The sequence below is a fragment of the Ictalurus furcatus genome, chromosome 21 (assembly GCF_023375685.1).
Source record: "Ictalurus furcatus strain D&B chromosome 21, Billie_1.0, whole genome shotgun sequence".
NCBI classification, from domain to species: Eukaryota; Metazoa; Chordata; class Actinopteri; order Siluriformes; family Ictaluridae; genus Ictalurus; species Ictalurus furcatus.
This window is the reverse complement of record NC_071275.1, coordinates 6,511,182-6,531,025: the sequence shown is the minus strand read 5'-3', so window position 1 is coordinate 6,531,025 and position 19,844 is coordinate 6,511,182. Positions and strand designations below refer to the sequence as shown.

The 19,844-nt window shown below is 37.2% G+C and overlaps 1 protein-coding gene across 1 annotated transcript; it reads right to left on the bottom strand.

Annotated features, from left to right (window-relative positions):
* Positions 1–1,026: 1,026 nt before the first annotated feature.
* On the bottom strand, positions 1,027–12,912 carry nicn1 (nicolin 1). The gene is made up of 7 exons (XM_053653500.1): positions 12,731–12,912; positions 9,116–9,251; positions 7,890–8,072; positions 5,285–5,398; positions 4,980–5,048; positions 4,473–4,577; positions 1,027–3,391 (listed from the first exon to the last, which is right to left on the bottom strand). Exons 1-7 carry the CDS (start codon positions 12,769–12,771, stop codon positions 3,350–3,352), a joined length of 690 nt encoding a protein of 229 aa, XP_053509475.1. The 5' UTR covers positions 12,772–12,912; the 3' UTR covers positions 1,027–3,349.
* Between the last annotated feature and the right edge of the window lie 6,932 nt (positions 12,913–19,844).

The following is a 19,844-nucleotide window of genomic DNA, read 5'->3' as shown; positions in this document are numbered from 1 at the left end:
AGCCACAGTAATTTTGAATAGACTGCATTGAGATGGTGAATAATGTAATAAATAAATAAACAAACAAACAAATAAATAAATAACGTACAGCACACGGTCAATGTTTCATTATAGTCATGCTTTTCATGCCAAGAAGTGAACATCTACTGCCATCTTGTGGAATTTCTTTGTGCAAATGAGAACGGTGTGATAAATATTTTTCGTCAGATATTTAATTCAGTTGACATGTATTTTTTGTTTGTAATAAACGAAGCTGATTCCTCTGCATTATACAGTCATAAAATTCAAAGAGCATGAAATCACAAACAGAAAAGTCGTTCTATTTTGCTAAAACTACTGGGGCTGAAACTACTTTGAGGGAACATTTAACAGTCAGACAATCAAAAGCATGTTTGTATTTCACCACTTGAATAATTCCCATTGCATAATCATGCAAATGCAGGGCCATAGATGGATTTGCATGCTAGGTTTTTCATGCTCATAAATATTAACAAGGTGGCAATGAGGAGGCATTAAGACGTCCGTCCTCTCGGTGACTGCTGGGAGATTTCGGACTGGAGGCATTCACATTTGGATACTGATGTTGCATATCAGATGACATCTCTAATGTAAAGGAGAGGCAGATGGAGGTCCGAGTACTGATTTCCAATTAAACTGTGGAGTTTTAATTAATGCGTTTCATTTATGTTTAAAAAATAGACAGAGATGTCAGGAGATATTGGGACTGGAATATAGAGTTGATTGTCTTCCTTTGGGCTTTTATTAGCTGATTACGTATGCTGTGTGGAGCACCTTAGAATAGGATTAAATGAAGCAGAGATGAACAGATTAATGAAAATGTTGACACTTGGCTTTCCTAATAGAAAGGGGAAAAGATTACCTGATACAAGCTGTACAGTTTCATAATTTAACAAAACTGATTATTGTAATTAAAATATTGACTCCGGGCCATATGACCCATATTTCCAAATCTAAAAAAATCAACTAAAATAGGCTAAAAAAAAAAAAAGGCTAAAATACTTCTATGCTTTTAATTATTTTATTATATAATTGTAACACTGTTTATTTATTAACATATATGATTTTACATTTTCTTTATGTTTTATATTTCGTTATACTGGCTATATTTGTATCTTAATAATATTTACTGATTTCTAGTTTATTGCAAGTGTCCTAACAGGTTGTGCTTCTTTTTAGATGTTCAAAATAAATAAATTATGAATCAATGAAATAACTTGTTACAATAACACAAGCATTGCATGCGAGTAAAATGATCAATAAAAACCATCTGCAACTACCTAGCCTCAGATTCTTGCCTGACAGTAGTGGAACCCAATGTGTTGTTCTGCTGTTATAGCTCACCACCTCAAGGTTCGATGTTTTGTGCATGCTGAGATGCTTTTCTGTTCACCACAGTTGTAAAGAGTGATTATACATGTATGAGTTACTATGTCATTCCTGGCAGCATGAATCAATCTGGCCATTTTCCTCTTACCTCTCTTATCAACAAGGTGTTTCCACCCACAGAACTGTCGTTCATTGGATGTTTTCTGTTTTTCACACCAATCTGTGTAAACTCTAGAGAATGTTGTGTGTGAAAATCCCAGGAGATCAGCAGATTCTGAAATACTCAGACCAGCCATTCCGGCACCAACAACCATGCCACCATTATAGTCACAGGGTTCACATTTTATGCATTGTGCTATTGCCACATGATTGAAATGAGCAGGTGTACAGGTGTTCCTATTAAAGTGGTTAGTGAGTATACATACAAGGGGTATGTCTCAACCAGCTCCCTAGTTCAGTAGTCAGGACACTGATCAGGGAGTCGGACATTTTAAGGGCTGTCTTAATTGCAAAATCCTTCCAGTGCACTGGAACGTTCACTCCATAAAAAATCCCACAATGCACTGCAAAAACCAGGGAACATGTATGCTCAATATGTTACCTTAATGGAAATTATGTCATGTTTTCTGAAGCCTCTCAGCTCGAAAAAAATTTTAAAAACTCTCAGCCAACTTCGTCTACAAATGTAAGTAGCTTGTTATTGTTGTTGTAACTCTCAAATTATGTTAGTGATTTTTATCATTATTTGAACGACTGATGACTTTTAAGTGTTTAACATAGATTGGTGTAACACGTTACATTTTAAATTTATGTAATTTCATTACAATTACTGATGTCAATAAAATTACGTGACATGCATTACGTTAAGTTTATTGTCAAGTAAACAATATTAAGTCAAACGTATTTTTAAAATAAATCACGTTTTGCCCCGAATATTTTTTTCTTGATATGAGCAGAGCATAAGGAAAGATGATGTACTTTGCAACCCATACTATGATAGCTTAGTTGTGTTTCCCCTTGACTCCAAACGAGCCTAGTTAGAAAAGTTTTATACTTTATCGGTCTGGTAGTCCTACAAACAGTGACATCACTCGAGGCAGGTTTTATTATAAATCCAACTTTTTATCATCATGTCTTACATTGGTTTTGAAAGTAACGTTAACGTAACTAGTAATCTGATTACTTTTTACATGCAGTAATCAGAATTTAATTTTAAAGTAGTAATTAGTCATCTGTAGTGGATTACTTTTTTGAGTAACTTACCCAACACTGGTTTGATCATACACACTACGATCCTGCTTGATATATGACAGAAATATTTGTGATTAAGCTAACAAATTTCAATCACATATAAAAGTTAAATATTTCAAAGGTTTTCTTGGTGACGTTTGACAAAGCGAGTATGTAGTCATGTTGCCAGAAATTCAGTTATCAGTGTCCCAATGTGTAGTGAGCCATGGTCCTTACCAGTGCCCCAACTCATGTACACCATATACTGATTACTACCTTACTATATTCACTACATACTGAACTAGGGAGCTGATTGAGACATACAAATACCACATAGTAACTTACCGTTTATGTTTAGTGCTTGATGGTGGTGTTTGTTTTAAGACTTTAATAATTACATAGAATGGGGTGTAAAAAAAACAAAAAAACATCCAGTGAGCACAGTTTTGCAGGTGGAAAACACCTTGTACAACACACCTTGAGGAGGGTGTCTGCAAAAGCAGATTATAATGGGTTCTACTCCTGTGAGCCAGGAACATGAGCCTGAGACTTCAGACTTGCTTCATTGACATGAAAATCAGCATGGTATTTGTGTTTAGTGCTAAATGGTAGAAGTGTTCGATTTGAGATGTTAATAATTAGGCACAACACTATGAAGTACATAGTGTACAGTGCCAATTGAGAGACAGCTATGCTTGAATACCATTGCCTAGTTTGATATAAGCAAAGCCTGGGTATACATAATTCCGGTTGAACTGTTGGTCACTTCCTGTTAAGTGTATGAAAGCAGGTTGACGTCATAGCAGCCATCTACCTGGAAATGGGGAGAAGAATAAAAAAGGAGTGAGTCCTTTGTTTTATAAGAAGGTAGAAAGGCAAATCTAATCTAATATATATCTAAAATAAGAATAGCACATCTATTATAGTGGGACGGACACGCAAATACACATGGACAAAAGTTTGTGGACAACTGACCATAATACTCAATATGTGCTTTTTGAACATCCCCTTCCAGATATAATCCCCCACTGCTGTTATATATAAAAAACCTCCATTCTTCTGGTAAGACTTTCCAATAGATTTTGGAGCATGGCTGTGGGGATTTGTGCTCATTCAGCTGCATTAGTGAGCATTAGTGAGGTCAGGCATGGATGTTGTGCACCGTCGGCGTTCCAGTTCATCCCAAAGGTGTTCAGTGGGGTTAAGGTCAGGGCTCTGTCCAGGTCACTCGAGTTCTTCCACTCCAACCTTGACAAACCATGTCTTCATGGAGCTTGCTTTGTGTACAGAGGCATTGTCATGGTGGAACATGTTTCGACCTCTTAGTTTCATGAAGGGAAACTGTAATGCTACAGCATACAAAGATATTCTAGACAATTGTGTGCTTACAAATTTGTGGCAATAGTTTGGGGAAGGAACACAGAGGGGTGTGATTGTCAGGTGACTATTATCTAAACATGTTTAAATCACAATTTCCAAAGCAGAAGTGTTCTGTATTTGAGAAGCATAAGAAAATGTGCTGTTTGATTACAAGACTTTCCTGTGGTGCCGACACTGGAGACTTATTCCAATGTTAAATAGACAGAAAACTTCACCATATCAGCAATTATATTTTTTTCTTTCTTATATAATAAACATATTATTAGCCTTATATTATTGTGGAGTCCCTGTGAATGAGTTGTTACTATAGAAACGATAGCATATTAGAATGAGTGGATTAATATAAACCTGTGATTTGAATTTCAACCGGCAATACTGTCAAAGCCGAATCAAATTCAAGACTTCAGCTGAGGCACAAAATCCAATATACATATACTTGCTATCTGTAGTTAGTCTCGGAGTTTGATTGGACCATTTAGCACTCATCACTCACTGAAACAGAAGCTGGGACTCACGTCAAAGCGGCCGATGGAAGCGGAGGTCTGGCTTGACTGCATGATCTCAGTGAGAGCCCACATGTGCTGAATACTGGATGACACACTGTCTGGATCAGGAAGCCCCTGATACAACAAAGATTAATCTATTTAATGACTCAGTAACTCAGTGACCCTGAACAATAAATCTAGAAAAAAAAAAACAATTAAACACAGAATAAGTACTCTGTGAGTAACACTGTCTTTCAGTCATTCTATTAACATCTCGGGGAGATAAATGGCATTAGAGGGCAACGGTGCTTACAACATTAATCATGTTATAGAGAAGAACTGCAACCTTACTAGAAACTCATTAGCATGCTGACTGAAGAACAGTAAAACTCCTTTATATTGTACATAAAGTCTAAGTCAGACACATAAGACAATCAACTTGGAGTGTCCAGTGATCACAGTGCAAAGTAATATGCTCAACAAAATGTAATTATCTAGCATTAAACACTGCTCTTCCTGGAATGCTGAAATACTTACATTCAAATCAAGAGGCTCTTCAGCGGGTGTGATGGCAGATAACCAGGAAGGAACGTCTCCCTCTGATTCCTGGGAAAAGAAAAAATGGAGACCTCGGTGTGTGATGATTAAATCTGAAATGGTTATATAGTAACTGGAATGCTATAGCAGGGTTGAATATAGTAGCTTATATTATACTGACCAACTACACAAACAGTAAGTGAAACACAATGGGAGACTAAATTAGTATATATTTGTCATGATTTACAACCATTGAAGAATGTAAAAACTTCATCTTGCGTAGGGGTTCCTTGTTTTATACTTACTTCATCTGCCAATGAGAATATTTTGATGTCTTCTATGTTGAAATTCAGCCAGACTGAAGAAGGCTGTCTCAGTATGAGCCGCACGTTAATAACGTTATCTGGCTCCGTCAGCATCTGTCAGCCAGCACAACAGAAGAAAAGGCTTCAATAAATACAATGGTGCAGAATTAATGTGACAGGGTTGAGACTTTCAAGGGCAAGTTCAGTCTATTCAAACCTCCAGCATGCCGCAAAAAAAAAAAGTTCAACATTACATTGGACAAATAAGTAAACTGCAAGCTGTTGGAAATTGGAAATTAAATCACTGAAGGGAAACAAGAGGAACAGTTCAATTTGAGGTCCTATTTGCTTTTGAATGCGATTTTTCTGAAGCAAAATGGAACTGATATTTGCAGCCCATGGAACTGGAAGCCTGTGGTTTCTTAAGCTCACTTGACAATATCTCCTCAGATAGGAGTGTATTTGCATATTTATTTAGGTAAGATTGTCTTTGTACATTTTTTATTTTAAAAATCTCTGTGGGTTCAACCCTGTGTCAGTTTTCTCTTTGTTATGAAACATTAAGTAGTAAATGACTGCTTAAGAGTTTCTAAACACTCAACTTAAAAAGTAAAGAATTAGCAAGTAAGTACTTCAAGAGGTGATAATAATTGTGACACATTGTTTGTGTTTTTAATAGATGTTTTTATTACAGTACATTTTCTTCAATTAAAGTCTAGATTCCTCTCATATTTTATGCTAATGAAACTCAAGGGTGCCATTAATTCTGGAGCTGACTGTGTATTTAATGCACCCTGGGATAACATTTGTCACATTTCAGGAGATTGTATTAGGACAGATGTTTTCCAAAGATCCTCTTTTTGTCCTTCACGGAGAAGTGGATTTTTCAGTTTAAAGAACATTTTTAATGTTGCTTCAGGTGCAGACACAATATGTCATATTTTAATAATTCAATACTTTGATAATACAGTAAACAATATATTACAAAAAAATGGATTGCAATGGTTGTCACATGACTGATGTGACTGCTGTAACATTTGCTGTTAAATAGGAAGGTGCTGGTAGGGAAGAAACGGTTACCGGTTTCACTATAAAATTCCCCGACGGTTAGTATTCCTGTGTCACATTTAATTATCATTAAATCCATGCACGATTATTGTGATTTGTAAAACTCGAGGTGAATGCTGTCCACACACACCCAGCATGACTGTGACGCAGGCACAGCATGCAACATAGTTGATTTTTTACATTTACATTTATTCATGTAACAGACGCTTTTATCCAAAGCGACTTACAAATGATGAAAGGATGAAGTTTTTTGAGCATGAAAACACAGCGGAAGGCAGTGACAGCACCTTGAATTTGAATTTATATTCAATTATAAAACCTGTTTAAATGATTTCAGTGTGGGTATCAGTACTTTTTCAACACATTTTAACAATACCGTGATAATACTGATAACATGATAGTTTTGGTAACGATAATCATACTATGAATTTTATATTTGAATTTGCATACTGTTACGTCTCTATGTGCTGGGTATCAATGTTGGTAAAGCTAAAGCAGTGAATCATCTCTTCTCATTGGATCACTGAACACAGTGATAATGTGAGGACGCTGACATATTAGCATAGCATTACCCAGCCTTTGCAATAGGGAGGCTGATCTAATTTAATTAAGAGGATAATTACTATAAAATAAAACCTCTGAGATCAAGGTCTGGGCAAACACAATCCATGGAGATGTAAATGACTCTGAGGGCTGAATAGCTGCCAGAATGTTAACAGTTCCAGGGATCCATTGCCTTTTTCTTTTGTTTTATTTTCCTTCACGTCTGACAGAGAGAGACAACTCTTTGCATCTCTCGAGGTTTCTTAGCCATAACAATCAAACAAGATTTTTTTTGTAGTGCTGGGCAATATAACAATATAATATCAATATTGTGATAAATCAAATCACATTAGACTGTTTTAGTTATTTTTTTTATACTTAAAAAACAAAAAACCCACCAGAACACTACTTTTTTACTGGGAGTTTGTTGCTAGTTTGGTATTATGACAAATACGGTGCTTTGTAGAAATGCCTACAAGTATCGTGAAATATTTTTGTCCCTATGGATATTTTTCCCGTTAGATATGTCTGTATGACGGGCGTAAGGTAAATCTGTATCTATAACTATTTGGTGCGCCAAATATCTGTATCTATATCTGGCATTAAATCATGCAGAAAAAGGTCAAGTTGTTAAGGTTAAGTTCACATCAAACATCAGAAAAAGTGTGATCTCAGTGACTCTGACCATGGCATGGTTGTTGGTGCCAGATGGGTTGGGTTTGTGTATTTGAGAAACTGATGATCTCCTGAGATTTACATGCACAACAACAGTCTCTAAGGTTTACACAGAATGGTGTGGGAAACAAAAAACGTCCCGTGAACGTTGGTTCTGTGGATGGAAATGGCTTATTGATGAGAGAGGACAGAGAAGAATAGGCAGGTTGTTTCCAGCTGACAGGAATGCTATGGTAACTCAAATAATCACTCTGCGGTGAGCAGAAAAGCATCTCAGACCGCACAATACGTCAAACCTTGAGGTGTATCTTAGGCTGACCTGTTGTCTGTAGATGGAAAAGTAGTCCTGTGATCCTCCTTCAGTGTGTGGACTGGACATTAGGCGATAGTTTCTCATACAGGTGAACCACTGAGCGGGACTCTCGTCACTCCCTTCCTCATTCTTCAACACTCGCACCGTCAAATAGGCTGTGTAGTAATTCTTGAAGGAGATTTCCTGAATCTAGAGGATCGAAATACAAAAAAAAAGTCATGCTTGTCATTGATATCAATTTAAAGACAAACATTTTGATAAAAATGGCTTTATATAGATACAGCTTGAAGAAACTGTTCACACAACAGGTCTGTGGTTGATTACTGCACCCTAAAGCATGTTCATTTGACACAGCACCATATTCATCAATGCAGTTTTCCTATAACATGAGTCACTAGAACCTTAACGTCAGCCAATTTTAACAATATATCACTCGAGCCCTAATGCAGACTAGCAGAGGCCCTGAATTAGAAAATGTTTAAGTACTTTAGAAGCTGGGCCAGCGTTCAGAGACATGATCGTAACTACTTATTGAACTATTCATAAAATGGTTATCGTCTGCTATTAAGTTACTACGAAGCAAAGTGTGTGAAACATTGAACAAATGTTAGAAAGAAATGTGCCACACTAATGAAAATATGAATTATGTATTTTACTGAATGGTGATTAATCACAAGTATGGCTACATAGAGTTAGCAGTTAAACTGGCAATTTACAGTAATAAGTGCCTGTCTTACTTCTTCAGGACCCAGAATTTCTGACACTTAGGTGAGTTATGCAACACATTTATGATTCTAGACGTGTAGTCTATAGTGGGACAGAAATACCATTAATTTCCAGCCAAAAAAGTATCAGATCCCCCTGAAAAAAGTCTACTTGCTGTTATAAAGGAATAAACCAACTTGTATAATTAAGATAATCATTAAAAATGCTCAGCCAAAAGATGTGACCTACTATGACTAAACACACCTTCTTTCCTTAAACAAGGTGAATAACCATCTTTGGGTTGGCAAAAAAAAAAAACCCTCACCTTCAGGGGGGTTAGCATTGGGTCACATCACACCACAGCATTGTTGATTATTTTCCTACAACAGCATGCTCCTAAGTGTAATACTCCTTACATATCTCTCTGTTTTATATCATTAATTGAGTGTAATGTAGTACTAGCACTTTAACTTAAGCGGGTGTTTAGCTGCTCGTCATCCACCAGCTCCCTTTTTCAAAACGCTTACACTGACTGGCGTTGAAAGTACGACGTCTGTGATATAAACACCGGGACGGACTGAATCGGACACCACATCACCCAGCTGTAGAGCCACTGGGGATTTCACTACGCAGTCCACTGAATCACCACGCATAGTGCTGGACCTGAAACAGTACAAAAACAATGAGGCTATTAATGATTTTTAAGCAAGAGTCCAAGCTCTCATGATTTATGTAAAAATAAATGAATTTTATTTTATATATATATATATATATATATATATATATATATATATATATATATATATATATATATATATCCTGAGACCATATGTCTGTGATATGTTATACATAACAGCAAATAATTCACTTAATATTTGCTTGAAATCGTAATAATTCCAAAGAAGCTAATTCAATTCTTCAAACTTGATTAGTAGAAAAAGAAGCCTTTATTTGTCACATGTACATTACAGCACAGTGAAATTATTTTCTTTACATATCCCAGCTTGTTAAGAAGTTGGGGTCAAAGTACAGTGTCAGCCATGATACAGAGCCCCTGGAGCAGAGAGGGTTAAGGGTTTGGGTTTTTAAAGGGAATCTATATATATATATATACACACACATCATATAAGACTCAAAACCATGATCAGCAATGGTACCATTAAAGGTTCTTTTTTGTTTCTTGCACACAATCTAGTATGACATACAAGGTTTAGTTTAATGCATCTACTGTATACTAAATCATAGTCAGAAAATTATAATGCTTTCACAAGAGTTTAGCTACTTTATTCATGATATAAATATTTAGCTATTTTGCATTTGCCTTTTAATCAATTTCTCCCTTCACTGTGCTTTATTTTTGCTCATTTAAATAAATTTAAATAAACTTCCTCCATCTGAACAGTAAAAACGGCTGCTTGGTCAAATCACTTAAACAGCAGCACAAATTTAATTAATTCGATGACTCCAAATAAATACACGAATGACCTCTATTTAGTAATCACATGGAGTGTTTAGTAATATTTACAATGGGTATAAAAAGTCTACACAACCCTGTTACAATCTCAGGTTTCCGTGATGTAAAGAAATTAAACAAAGCTTAATCGTGTCAGAAATTTTTCCACCCTCAATATAAAATTACAACATATAAAAAGTAAGTGAAAAACAATCAGAAACATTTTAGGGGGAAAAATAAGAAAAATAAAAAAACAACTTACAATAACATAAGTATGCACACCCCTAAACTAATACTTTATTAAAGCACCTTTTAATTTCATTACACCACTCAGTATTTTGGATAAGAGTCTATCAGAGTGGCACATTTTGACTTGGCCATATTTTCACACACTATCTTGCAAGAACACTCTAGATCCATCAAGTTGTGAGGGCATCTCATGTGCACATCCCGCTTTGGTTCACCCCAGGGCTCTGGCTAGGTCATTCAAAAACATTGATAAAAGCCCCAGTTCTGGCTGAACAAAAGCAGTCATAAAGCTTGATGCTGCCACCACCATGCTTCACCGTGGGTATGGTGTTATTTTGATGATGTGGTGGTATTTTCGCACCAAACCTTTTAGAATTGGTCTCATCAGACCATAGCACATTTTGCCACAATTTTGGGGGTGATTTAGTTGGGCTTGGATGTTTTTTTGTGGGAACGGGCTTCCATCTAATCTCCCTACCCCATAGTCCAGACATGTGAATAATATGCTGTCACATGCAGAGAGTAATCGGTACTTGTCAGATACTCTTACAGCTCCTGTAATGTTGCTGTGGGTATTTTGGCAGCCTCCATGGTAAGATTTTGTCTGGTCCTTTTATAAATTTTGGAGGAACATCGTGTTCGTAGTGATATGACTGTGGTGCTCCATTTTCTCCACTTGTTGATGACGGCCTTCACTGTGTTCCATGGTACATCTAATGTTTTGGAAAAAAATTTATACCCCTCTCCTGATTGATACTTTTCAACAAGTGAGATACTGTACATGCTTTGTAAGCTCATTGTGGACCATGGCTTCAGCAGTTGGATGAAACCAAGATGTGAAGGAAATCATAAAGAAAGAACTGATCATTATCGTGGGTTTACAAGATAATTACTTTTGTACATGAGACTGAATGTGATTGGAGCCACATCTCCAATTATAAAAGGTTGTGCAACCAGGTTATTGTAAGTTGTTTCCCCCCTATTTTTCCATAACTTGTGTCTGATTTTTGAATTTGTATACATTGTAATTTCACATTAAAGGTGGAAAAAGTTCTGACATGATTTATCATGGTTTCATTTTATTTAGGCTATTTTTTTACATCACAAAAACCTGCCATTTTAACCGAGGTCTGTAGACTTTTTATATCCTTTGTATACATAAAACCACATGATTTAGTGCAGGGGTTCTCAAACGTTTTTCAGCCAGGGACCTTTTTAACTATAAGATCTACCAAATCAACTGCAGCAACGGAGCTTTCTAGTCCTGAACTTTCTATTGACACAACACATTTGGTCCAAATTGACATTAATTAAAGGCCTGCTTGTTTTCAAATTGCTGAGGCTTGGATTAAAACTATTACAGTTTAGTGACCACTCAATAAAAAATATAATAGCTATTTGCTAATGTTGTGTTTGATTCCCACCACTGCAATAAACAAACAAACTGAACAGTTTCAGGCATGATCTCTGTGTCTCAGTTCTGAAGGTCTCTAGTTTGTGTCACGATGTACCAGAATCAAGCTGTTATGTGCTCTTGGTATTTGGTGTTTTGAGCATTCCTAATCACCCTGCCTTTCGTCCTCACCCTCTCTCTCTCTCTTGGTCTTCTTCTCTTATTATCTGGTAGACTAGACGTCTTGTAGTTCTTATGTCACTCGAACATGTGTAACAGATGTTTTGATTTTATCTGTGACTTGCTCCAATTGACATTTATCATTCTTTATGAATATTTCTGTGTGTGTGTGTGTATATATACTATGCTTTCTGTATCATTAAACTAAGAAGCTTTCACTGAACGATGGTGTCGGTGTAAACTTCTCCCCGAGCTCGGATGAAGATCTTAACACAAACAAAAAGAAATAAGTATGGAATGGGTACTGGGATTTGAACTTGTGACCTTCTGATGAGTAGCCCAATGGCTTAATGCTTTGGAAAAGCAGGAAGTTTCCAGTTGGAAGTTTCGAGTTACCATATGTCTGCACACATTAGGGTTTGAACAATAAAGCATTTATAGACCAATATAAGGAACGTTTTCGCACTTCTCTTTGCCGCTCTAGTGGATTATGTCTTTAGTCTACGATACAATAAACATAACTTTGCAGAACTGATCCACTGATACACACTGACCCATACACAATGCTGTGGTGTAAGACAGTTTCACTCTGTACACACGTCTATTTTTTTCACCACTAGAGGCCACTGTCGGACAACTGAAGCCTCGAGAAACGAACCATTTTAAAACACCACTGTCTGCAAAGCTTTAACCGTTCATAAAGCTTCGTTTAGCCATAACTGCTAAATATAAATGGAAATTACAACTAGAAAACACTGTCAAAGTGGGTCGCAAACAAAACATCTATAATTAACGTGCTAACTGCTACATTAAGCTACAATTAGCCATGTATGGAGCTAGTTCTATAAAAATTGCTAGCTTACTTACCGATAGTAGGCTCCCTTGCGTTGAAGGTAGTTACTTAACATTTAAAAAGTGGCAGGTGTATATAACTTGTATAACTAAACTTCTTGTAAAGCAAACACAACACTCAGTACAACTGCACTTTTATTTACAAAACGCGTCCGCTAAACGAAAAGCTAGCATGTTTTCTCGGAGCATCTTTCAGGGATACAGATCCGCATTACTTCCGGTCTATGCAACCATGGAAACGCGTTTTCTTAAAGGGGCATTGCGAAATTTCTAGGTTTATCTCGGTTTAATCATGTTACAGTGTATGTAATATGTAAATATGTGATTTGTGTTTGCCTAAACCTACAATTGTGTATATATATATATATATATATATATATATATATATATATATATATATATATATAAAATGTGTGTGTGTGTATGTGTGTGTGTGTGTGTGTGTACCAACTTGCCAACGATTACAATTTGTATTTTTATTTAATTTTACAGGGTGGGTCAAATGCATGGTTTATTGCAAATAGGTGTCACAAGTGTGTATAATCTTTCTCCATGTCGTTAAATGTCCCATCTCTTATTAAGTATCTGGACACCTCTTATACAAAAATTCTGTTCAATTCTAATTTTTTTGCACTTGTAGTATCGCAGATTTTTCATTTGACTCACCCTTGTACAATTGATTTTGTAGAATATCCATGAGAGAAGTTAGTCCCTGTTATCATTTACATTATAGTAGTTATAAACAATCATTCCCTCACCAGCTGTCACTTTCTTCCTATTTCTTGAAGTAAATAAAGACGCAGCTTGCCATCATGTACCGAGAAACCAGAAAGCTCAAAGTCCTGAAGACTTTCCCGTGGTGGAAAACTTACTGACATTTGCAAAGCACTGATACTGGAGACTCCTTCCATAAATTTGACATAAACATCTCCTTACAGAAAACCTCAACTTATCTCCAATGATTCGTAGCAACAAAATGTAAATCAACTGTTTATGAAATTCAAATTTCATGAAAATAAACTCAACATTTATAATTGCATAGTGGACAAAAATATGGTGTTTTTTTGTTTGTTTGTTTTTTTTTTACAGATTTTTTGTCATTTCTTTCTCATTCAAAGTGTGGTCTCATTCAAACTTGTGATTGTGTATGAATTTGAAACATTACATTTTTTTATGTGTACTTTAGTTATAGAAAAATGAAAAGATAGTAGTAGTAGGAAAGTGTAGTGCAAATGAAATCAGCACATATGCATAACATGCCAAGATGTTTGTGAATTTATATAGAGTGTGTGTAGCAACAGACTGTAGGTAGAGGGCAGGAGTGCTCTATGGTTTTCCAGCTCTGTTCCTGTCCAGGAGAACTGGCTGACAAATACTTTCTTGAGAACACACTCATTGGTATTATTGGTTCAATAAATGGCTTTAGGTTATTCCACTGTGCTCCAGTTTAGCACAATATGTACCCACTGCTGCATGGGCAGTAATTAAACATTCTTAATTATTCACAAGATGCACATTCAAAGAGTCAAGACCTTGCTTGATTTCTTTGTGTTGTGTTCCAGTGAAAGAACGTTGAGATTCTGAAATCACCATGAACTTTAGGTGGAGAAACAAGTCTCGGGAATGCTGATTTCCATTTGGTGCATAGGCTTTCCAATATGTGATGAATGCATCTCAGACACCTTGAAAACGGTGGTTCCTTTTTAAACATGTATTATGAAATGCATCCATCAACAATCGATAGTTGCTCATACACTGAGAAATAAAATGTACTTTGAATTAAAGAGTTCCTTATATTTATAATACAGAATGACACAACTATGCCACACACACACACACAAATACACACAAAACAAGCCTTTAGCTTTGTGTTTTATCCTCACTGATGAAATGTGGGCCGTTAAAAACCCTGGAAATAAAGCATAGTTCAAAAGCTGGCATTACCCATGAACAGTATGGGAAGCAGGAAGACGGTCTTAATCTTCATGAGGCCAGTTGTTTTTTTTCTTTTTAGAAAAATATTTTTCACTAACAAGATACACAAGACCAATTACAATCCCCTTAACAATTCCAATCTGTTTTTATCTTACTCTTTAATTTCTTGAATTAATAATGAATAAAATGTGGTGATGAAAATGTGTTTAACTAAATGCAAAAAAAAGCAGCATTAATTCCATCCACCCATTTTCTATACCGCGTATCCTATAGGGCCACGGGGAACCTGGAGCCTATCCTAGGGAGTATGGGACCCAGGGTGGGGTACACCCTGGACAAGGTGCCAATCCATCACAGAATACAATCACACACACACATTCACACACTATGGACACTTTGGATATGCCAATCAGCCTACGATACATGTCTTTGGACTGGAAGAGGAAACCGGAGCACCCGGAGCACATGCAAACTCCGCACAAACAGGGCCGTGGCAGGAATCAAACCCTCAACCCTGGAGGTGTGAGGCGAACATGCTAACCACTAAGCCACCGTGCGCCCGGCAGCATTATTTGAGTTATTTTCCATCCATCCATCCATCTTCAACTGCTTACTCCTTTTCAGGGTCACTGGGAACCTAGAGCCTATCCCAGGGAGCATCAGGCACAAGGTGGTGTACACCCTGGACAGGGTGCCAGTCCATCGCAGGGCACACAAACGCACACACATTCACACACCCATTCATACACTACAGACACTTTAGACACGCCAATCACCCTACCATGCATGTCTTTGGACTGGGGGAGGAAACCGGAGCACCCGGAGCACATGCAAACTCCGCACAAACAGGGCCGTGGCAGGAATCAAACCCTCAACCCTGGAGGTGTGAGGCGAACATGCTAACCACTAAGCCACCGTGCACCCAGCAGCATTATTTGAGTTATTTTAAAGAATCTAAATGCATGTTAAAGATTAATTAAAACAATTTCCCAGACACTACTGGAACTTCAAATGGGATCGGGTTCTATGGTCAGATGAAAGCAAAATAGAGCTTTTTGGCAATAAACACCAGAGGTTTTGGCACACACAGAGAGGTAGCCTTATGGAAAAGTACCTCATGCCCGCGGTTAAATATGGTGGTGGTTCTTTAAGGTTTTGGGGCTGTTTTTCTGCCAGAGGACCTGGACCTCTTGTTAGGATAGATGGCATCATGGACTCTATTAAACATCAACAGTTATTAAATGAAAACCTGACTGCCTCTGCCAGAAAGCTTAAAATGGGCCGTGGTTGGATCTTCCAGCAGGACAATGATCCAAAACATACATCAATATCAATGCAAAATGGCTTACTGACCAAAAAATCTGCCATGGCCATCTCAGTCCTCTGACTTGAAACCCATAGAAAACCTGTGGGGAGAACTGAAGAGGAGAGTCCACCAGCGTTTGAAGGATCTGGAGAGATTCTGTATGGAGGAACATTCTCAGATCCCTTGCCATGTATTTTCCAACCTCATCAGGCATTATAGGAGAAGACTCAGAGCTGTTATCTGAGGGAGGTAGCACAAAGTATTGACTAAAAACCTTGTATGTTTGGTATGTACCTTTATATATTATATGTTCTTATTTTTTAAATAACAACACTTTTTTCCCATTTATTATTAGACTTGTATTATATAGAGTGTCTGCAATAGCAGGCTGATATTTTTCTTCTGGTCGGCTTTATTAATTATAATGAAATGATTATCAAACGTTAGGCATGTTAGGTGATATAATTTATATCACCAACAGCCCACAACATAATAATAATAATAATAATAATAATATGCTTAATTTATATAGAGCCTTTTCAGAGCTCAAGGACATTTTACAATAGTAATACAATGATACATAAACAATGAACAATCATGGACAAACACAAAATGTGAAAAGCAATGAGCAATTAAACATGAAAATGAAATACCCAGCACAGATAGTACAGTCACTGAGAAAAGTGCATAGCAACAGATTAGGACAGGTAACATTGAGTAAACAGATATGTTTTTAATTGGGATTTGAATGTGATGCTGTGAAGAGTAAGAGGGAGTGAATTCCAGATTTTGGGTGCAGCTACACTGAAAAACCTGCCACTCATGGTAGAGAGACGAGACCATGTTAGAGACTGTGACTAAATAAAACTAGCTAGTTAAAGTTAGAGAATACACCTCAACAAAACTATATAGCAAATGCTAGAGAATATGCCTAACAAATTTAGCTAGCTAATGTTAGAAAATACACCTAAATAAATCTAGCTAGCAAATGTTAGAGAATACACCTAAACAAATTCAAGGGATATTTGTTGTTGTTAGTGGTGGTGGTGTTTTTGTTTTCTATCTTTTTATAGGCCTGGGTGCTTAAACATTGACATACCAAAAAAAAACAACCCAGAAACCTTCGTATAATTTGTAATGGTTTTTATGGTTATAATGGGAATTGTATTGGTTTTAGTGGAAACTATAATGGTGGGTCTCTACTGGTAATTTGTTGCCTTCTGTTGGTGGCATGTTATGTCTAGAGGATACCATTAAGGACCAATATTGGTAATTGTAAGGTTTTTAATGGTTAGCTGATGGTTTGTAATGGTATTTGTAGTGGAAACCATTCAAATTTCTGTGATGGTTTCTATTGTATTTTTCAGCAGGTTTGTGCCTCACTGATATTACATTTACAAGTATGTATGTAAATTAAAGACATTATACACATAGTTAAAGTGTGATTTACAGCTACATAGCTACAGTTAATTTCAGTTAAATAATTAAATAAAGCTTGTACATTAATTTCTTTAGCTAAACGGGAAATGTGCTCAGAGGTAGTCTATAAAATCATAAAGACTTTTACATTCAATAAAGTTTTAATGCATACAATTACCTGCCAAACTGTCACTGTTAGGCTTTTTACACATAATATTTAAGCACAGACATCTTTATTTACTATTCATTAAACCACATTCATTTACAAACTTTGAATACCAACTTATTAATATCTGACAATAAGCGCAGCTTGAACCAACTGTATATCAAAAGAATATGTAACATGCTTGCAAAAAAAAGAATACTAGGGTGTATGTAAATGCGAGTGGTGGATGTGAAAGGTGATGCATTGTGTGAAGAACTTAAGGAGGCCAAACACTCAGGATAATGTTTAATTATATAAATACATGTTTAATTATAAATAAGACCATGACAATGTATTTCTTTTGCATGCTAAAGAGATGATTTCTGACTCCCCACCTCTGTACATGTATGTACACGCTGCAAGACAGTTATGTTTACATGCTCGATGTCTGCAGGTTTTATACAGCACTTTACACCATTTACGTTTATCACCGTCATTAGCACAAGTCGAAGAAAAAAAATCAGATGTGAGCTACTTTCTCTGTCTTTCACTCCCTTTCTGCCCAAAACGCCTCGCTCTTGGGGAGCCTCCATTTTGATGAATAATTGATAGCATTTTGTGTGTAGAGGAAATTTAGCATATTTATCTAGGTCATTTAAGAACATGCATTTTAAAGTGCAGCCCAGGACCTCAATTGGCTACTTGGCATGAGTCCAAATCTCACTTTCCTTTCAGTGGTTTATTCACATTTCTTCATTTCGGAGTGATCTTTTGACAGCAACTTTTTTTTTTTTTTATCAGGCTGCTGAAAAAGGAGACAGTTAATGCATTTTCCAGATGTTATTACCAAGGGCTCCATTAACTGCATTGCTGTGTGAAGAATGGCCTAAAATTGCGTGCGTGTTTATGAGTGCATTGTGAATCAGAATATGCGCTGCAGGAAAATCACCCGTAAGTGCTTCTGTGCATTCAGTCAGCTAGGCTGATTGGAATATTGTGCAACATTTCAACAGGGAGGGAAAAAGGCTCTTTTTTGCCTTGTTTCTTCCACTTTTAACAATGCAGAGTGGAAGTGGAAGTTATGCTAAAACGTCATACAGAACATTGTCAGCCGGTTGTTGGATATAAAACACTTCGTTGCTGGAAGTCATTCAGAAGCACACAACAGTAGAAAGGGAGCACAGATACAGTATGTTACAGCATTTTAACCTTTGTCAACTTTCAACACAAGTGGCTACTTACATCACAAAGCAAGGAGGGTGTAATGGGGGACTCGCCTTTGGCAGCAAGTAAGTACCAAGCAAACTGTAGCTGATGCAATTCACATGCCTATTTCTATTTTGCTTTCCTTTGAACTATTGGCAAGTGTCTGCTCGCTGGCTGACCCCCATCCTTCACTGTTCAGGTGGTGAGCCCACAAGATGACTCCACATCAACGTTTCGGGTAGAGCCTGACAATGGTACATGGGTGGCCCAGTTACCAGGTGCTTGCCTGTAGACTGGCCTGACTCTACATCTGGGTTCTCATAACCATAATCCGGCAGGGTATGCTTACTGTCTTAGTATTTTTAATGGGAGTCATTAGGATCACTCTTTGTCTGACCTCTCCTCTCTGATCTGTTGGCTATTTCTATGTTTTAGTTTCTTCCTTTGAACTATGTCAAGTTTGTGTAAGACTGTCTTAACATGCCTGACATTTGGCTGGCATTGCACCTGACCCCCACCCTTCATCTTGCATGTGTTGAGCCGACAAGATGACCCAAATTACCATTACAAGTTAAACGTGACTGGGTAAGATGGGTGGCCTGGTCACTAGAAACTTGTGTGTGGACACCACCCCTGGGCCAGGCTCCAGGGGTGGGTCCTGGTAACCCACCCCAGGCCAGGGTACATTTAGTCTTTTTTTGTACTTTTCATGCGGTCATTGGGGACATTAGTCTCCTAGTAACATAGCCCTGAGTTTCAATGAAACAAACACGCCCCTTCACAATGACAGGTTCTCAGTCTACAATCGGGCCCTATCCTTAACTATAGTCATGATCTGTGGTTAGCAACTGATAGAATAAGGTCTTGCGTATGAGGTTCCTCTGCAAGGTTGCTGGGCTTTACTTTCAATGATAAGGTGAGGATCTTGACAATCCAAGAAAACCCTGGATTAGTGGAGCCAGTTTCAAGGATGCCTCTGGTCCTCTCCCACTAGAGCTGTTCAGACACGTCCCACTGGACGGAGACCTTGGGACAGATCCGGGACCTGCTGGAGAGATTATATCTTACAGTTGGTTTGAGAATGTATAGGGATCTGCCAGGAGGACGTAGAATCTGTA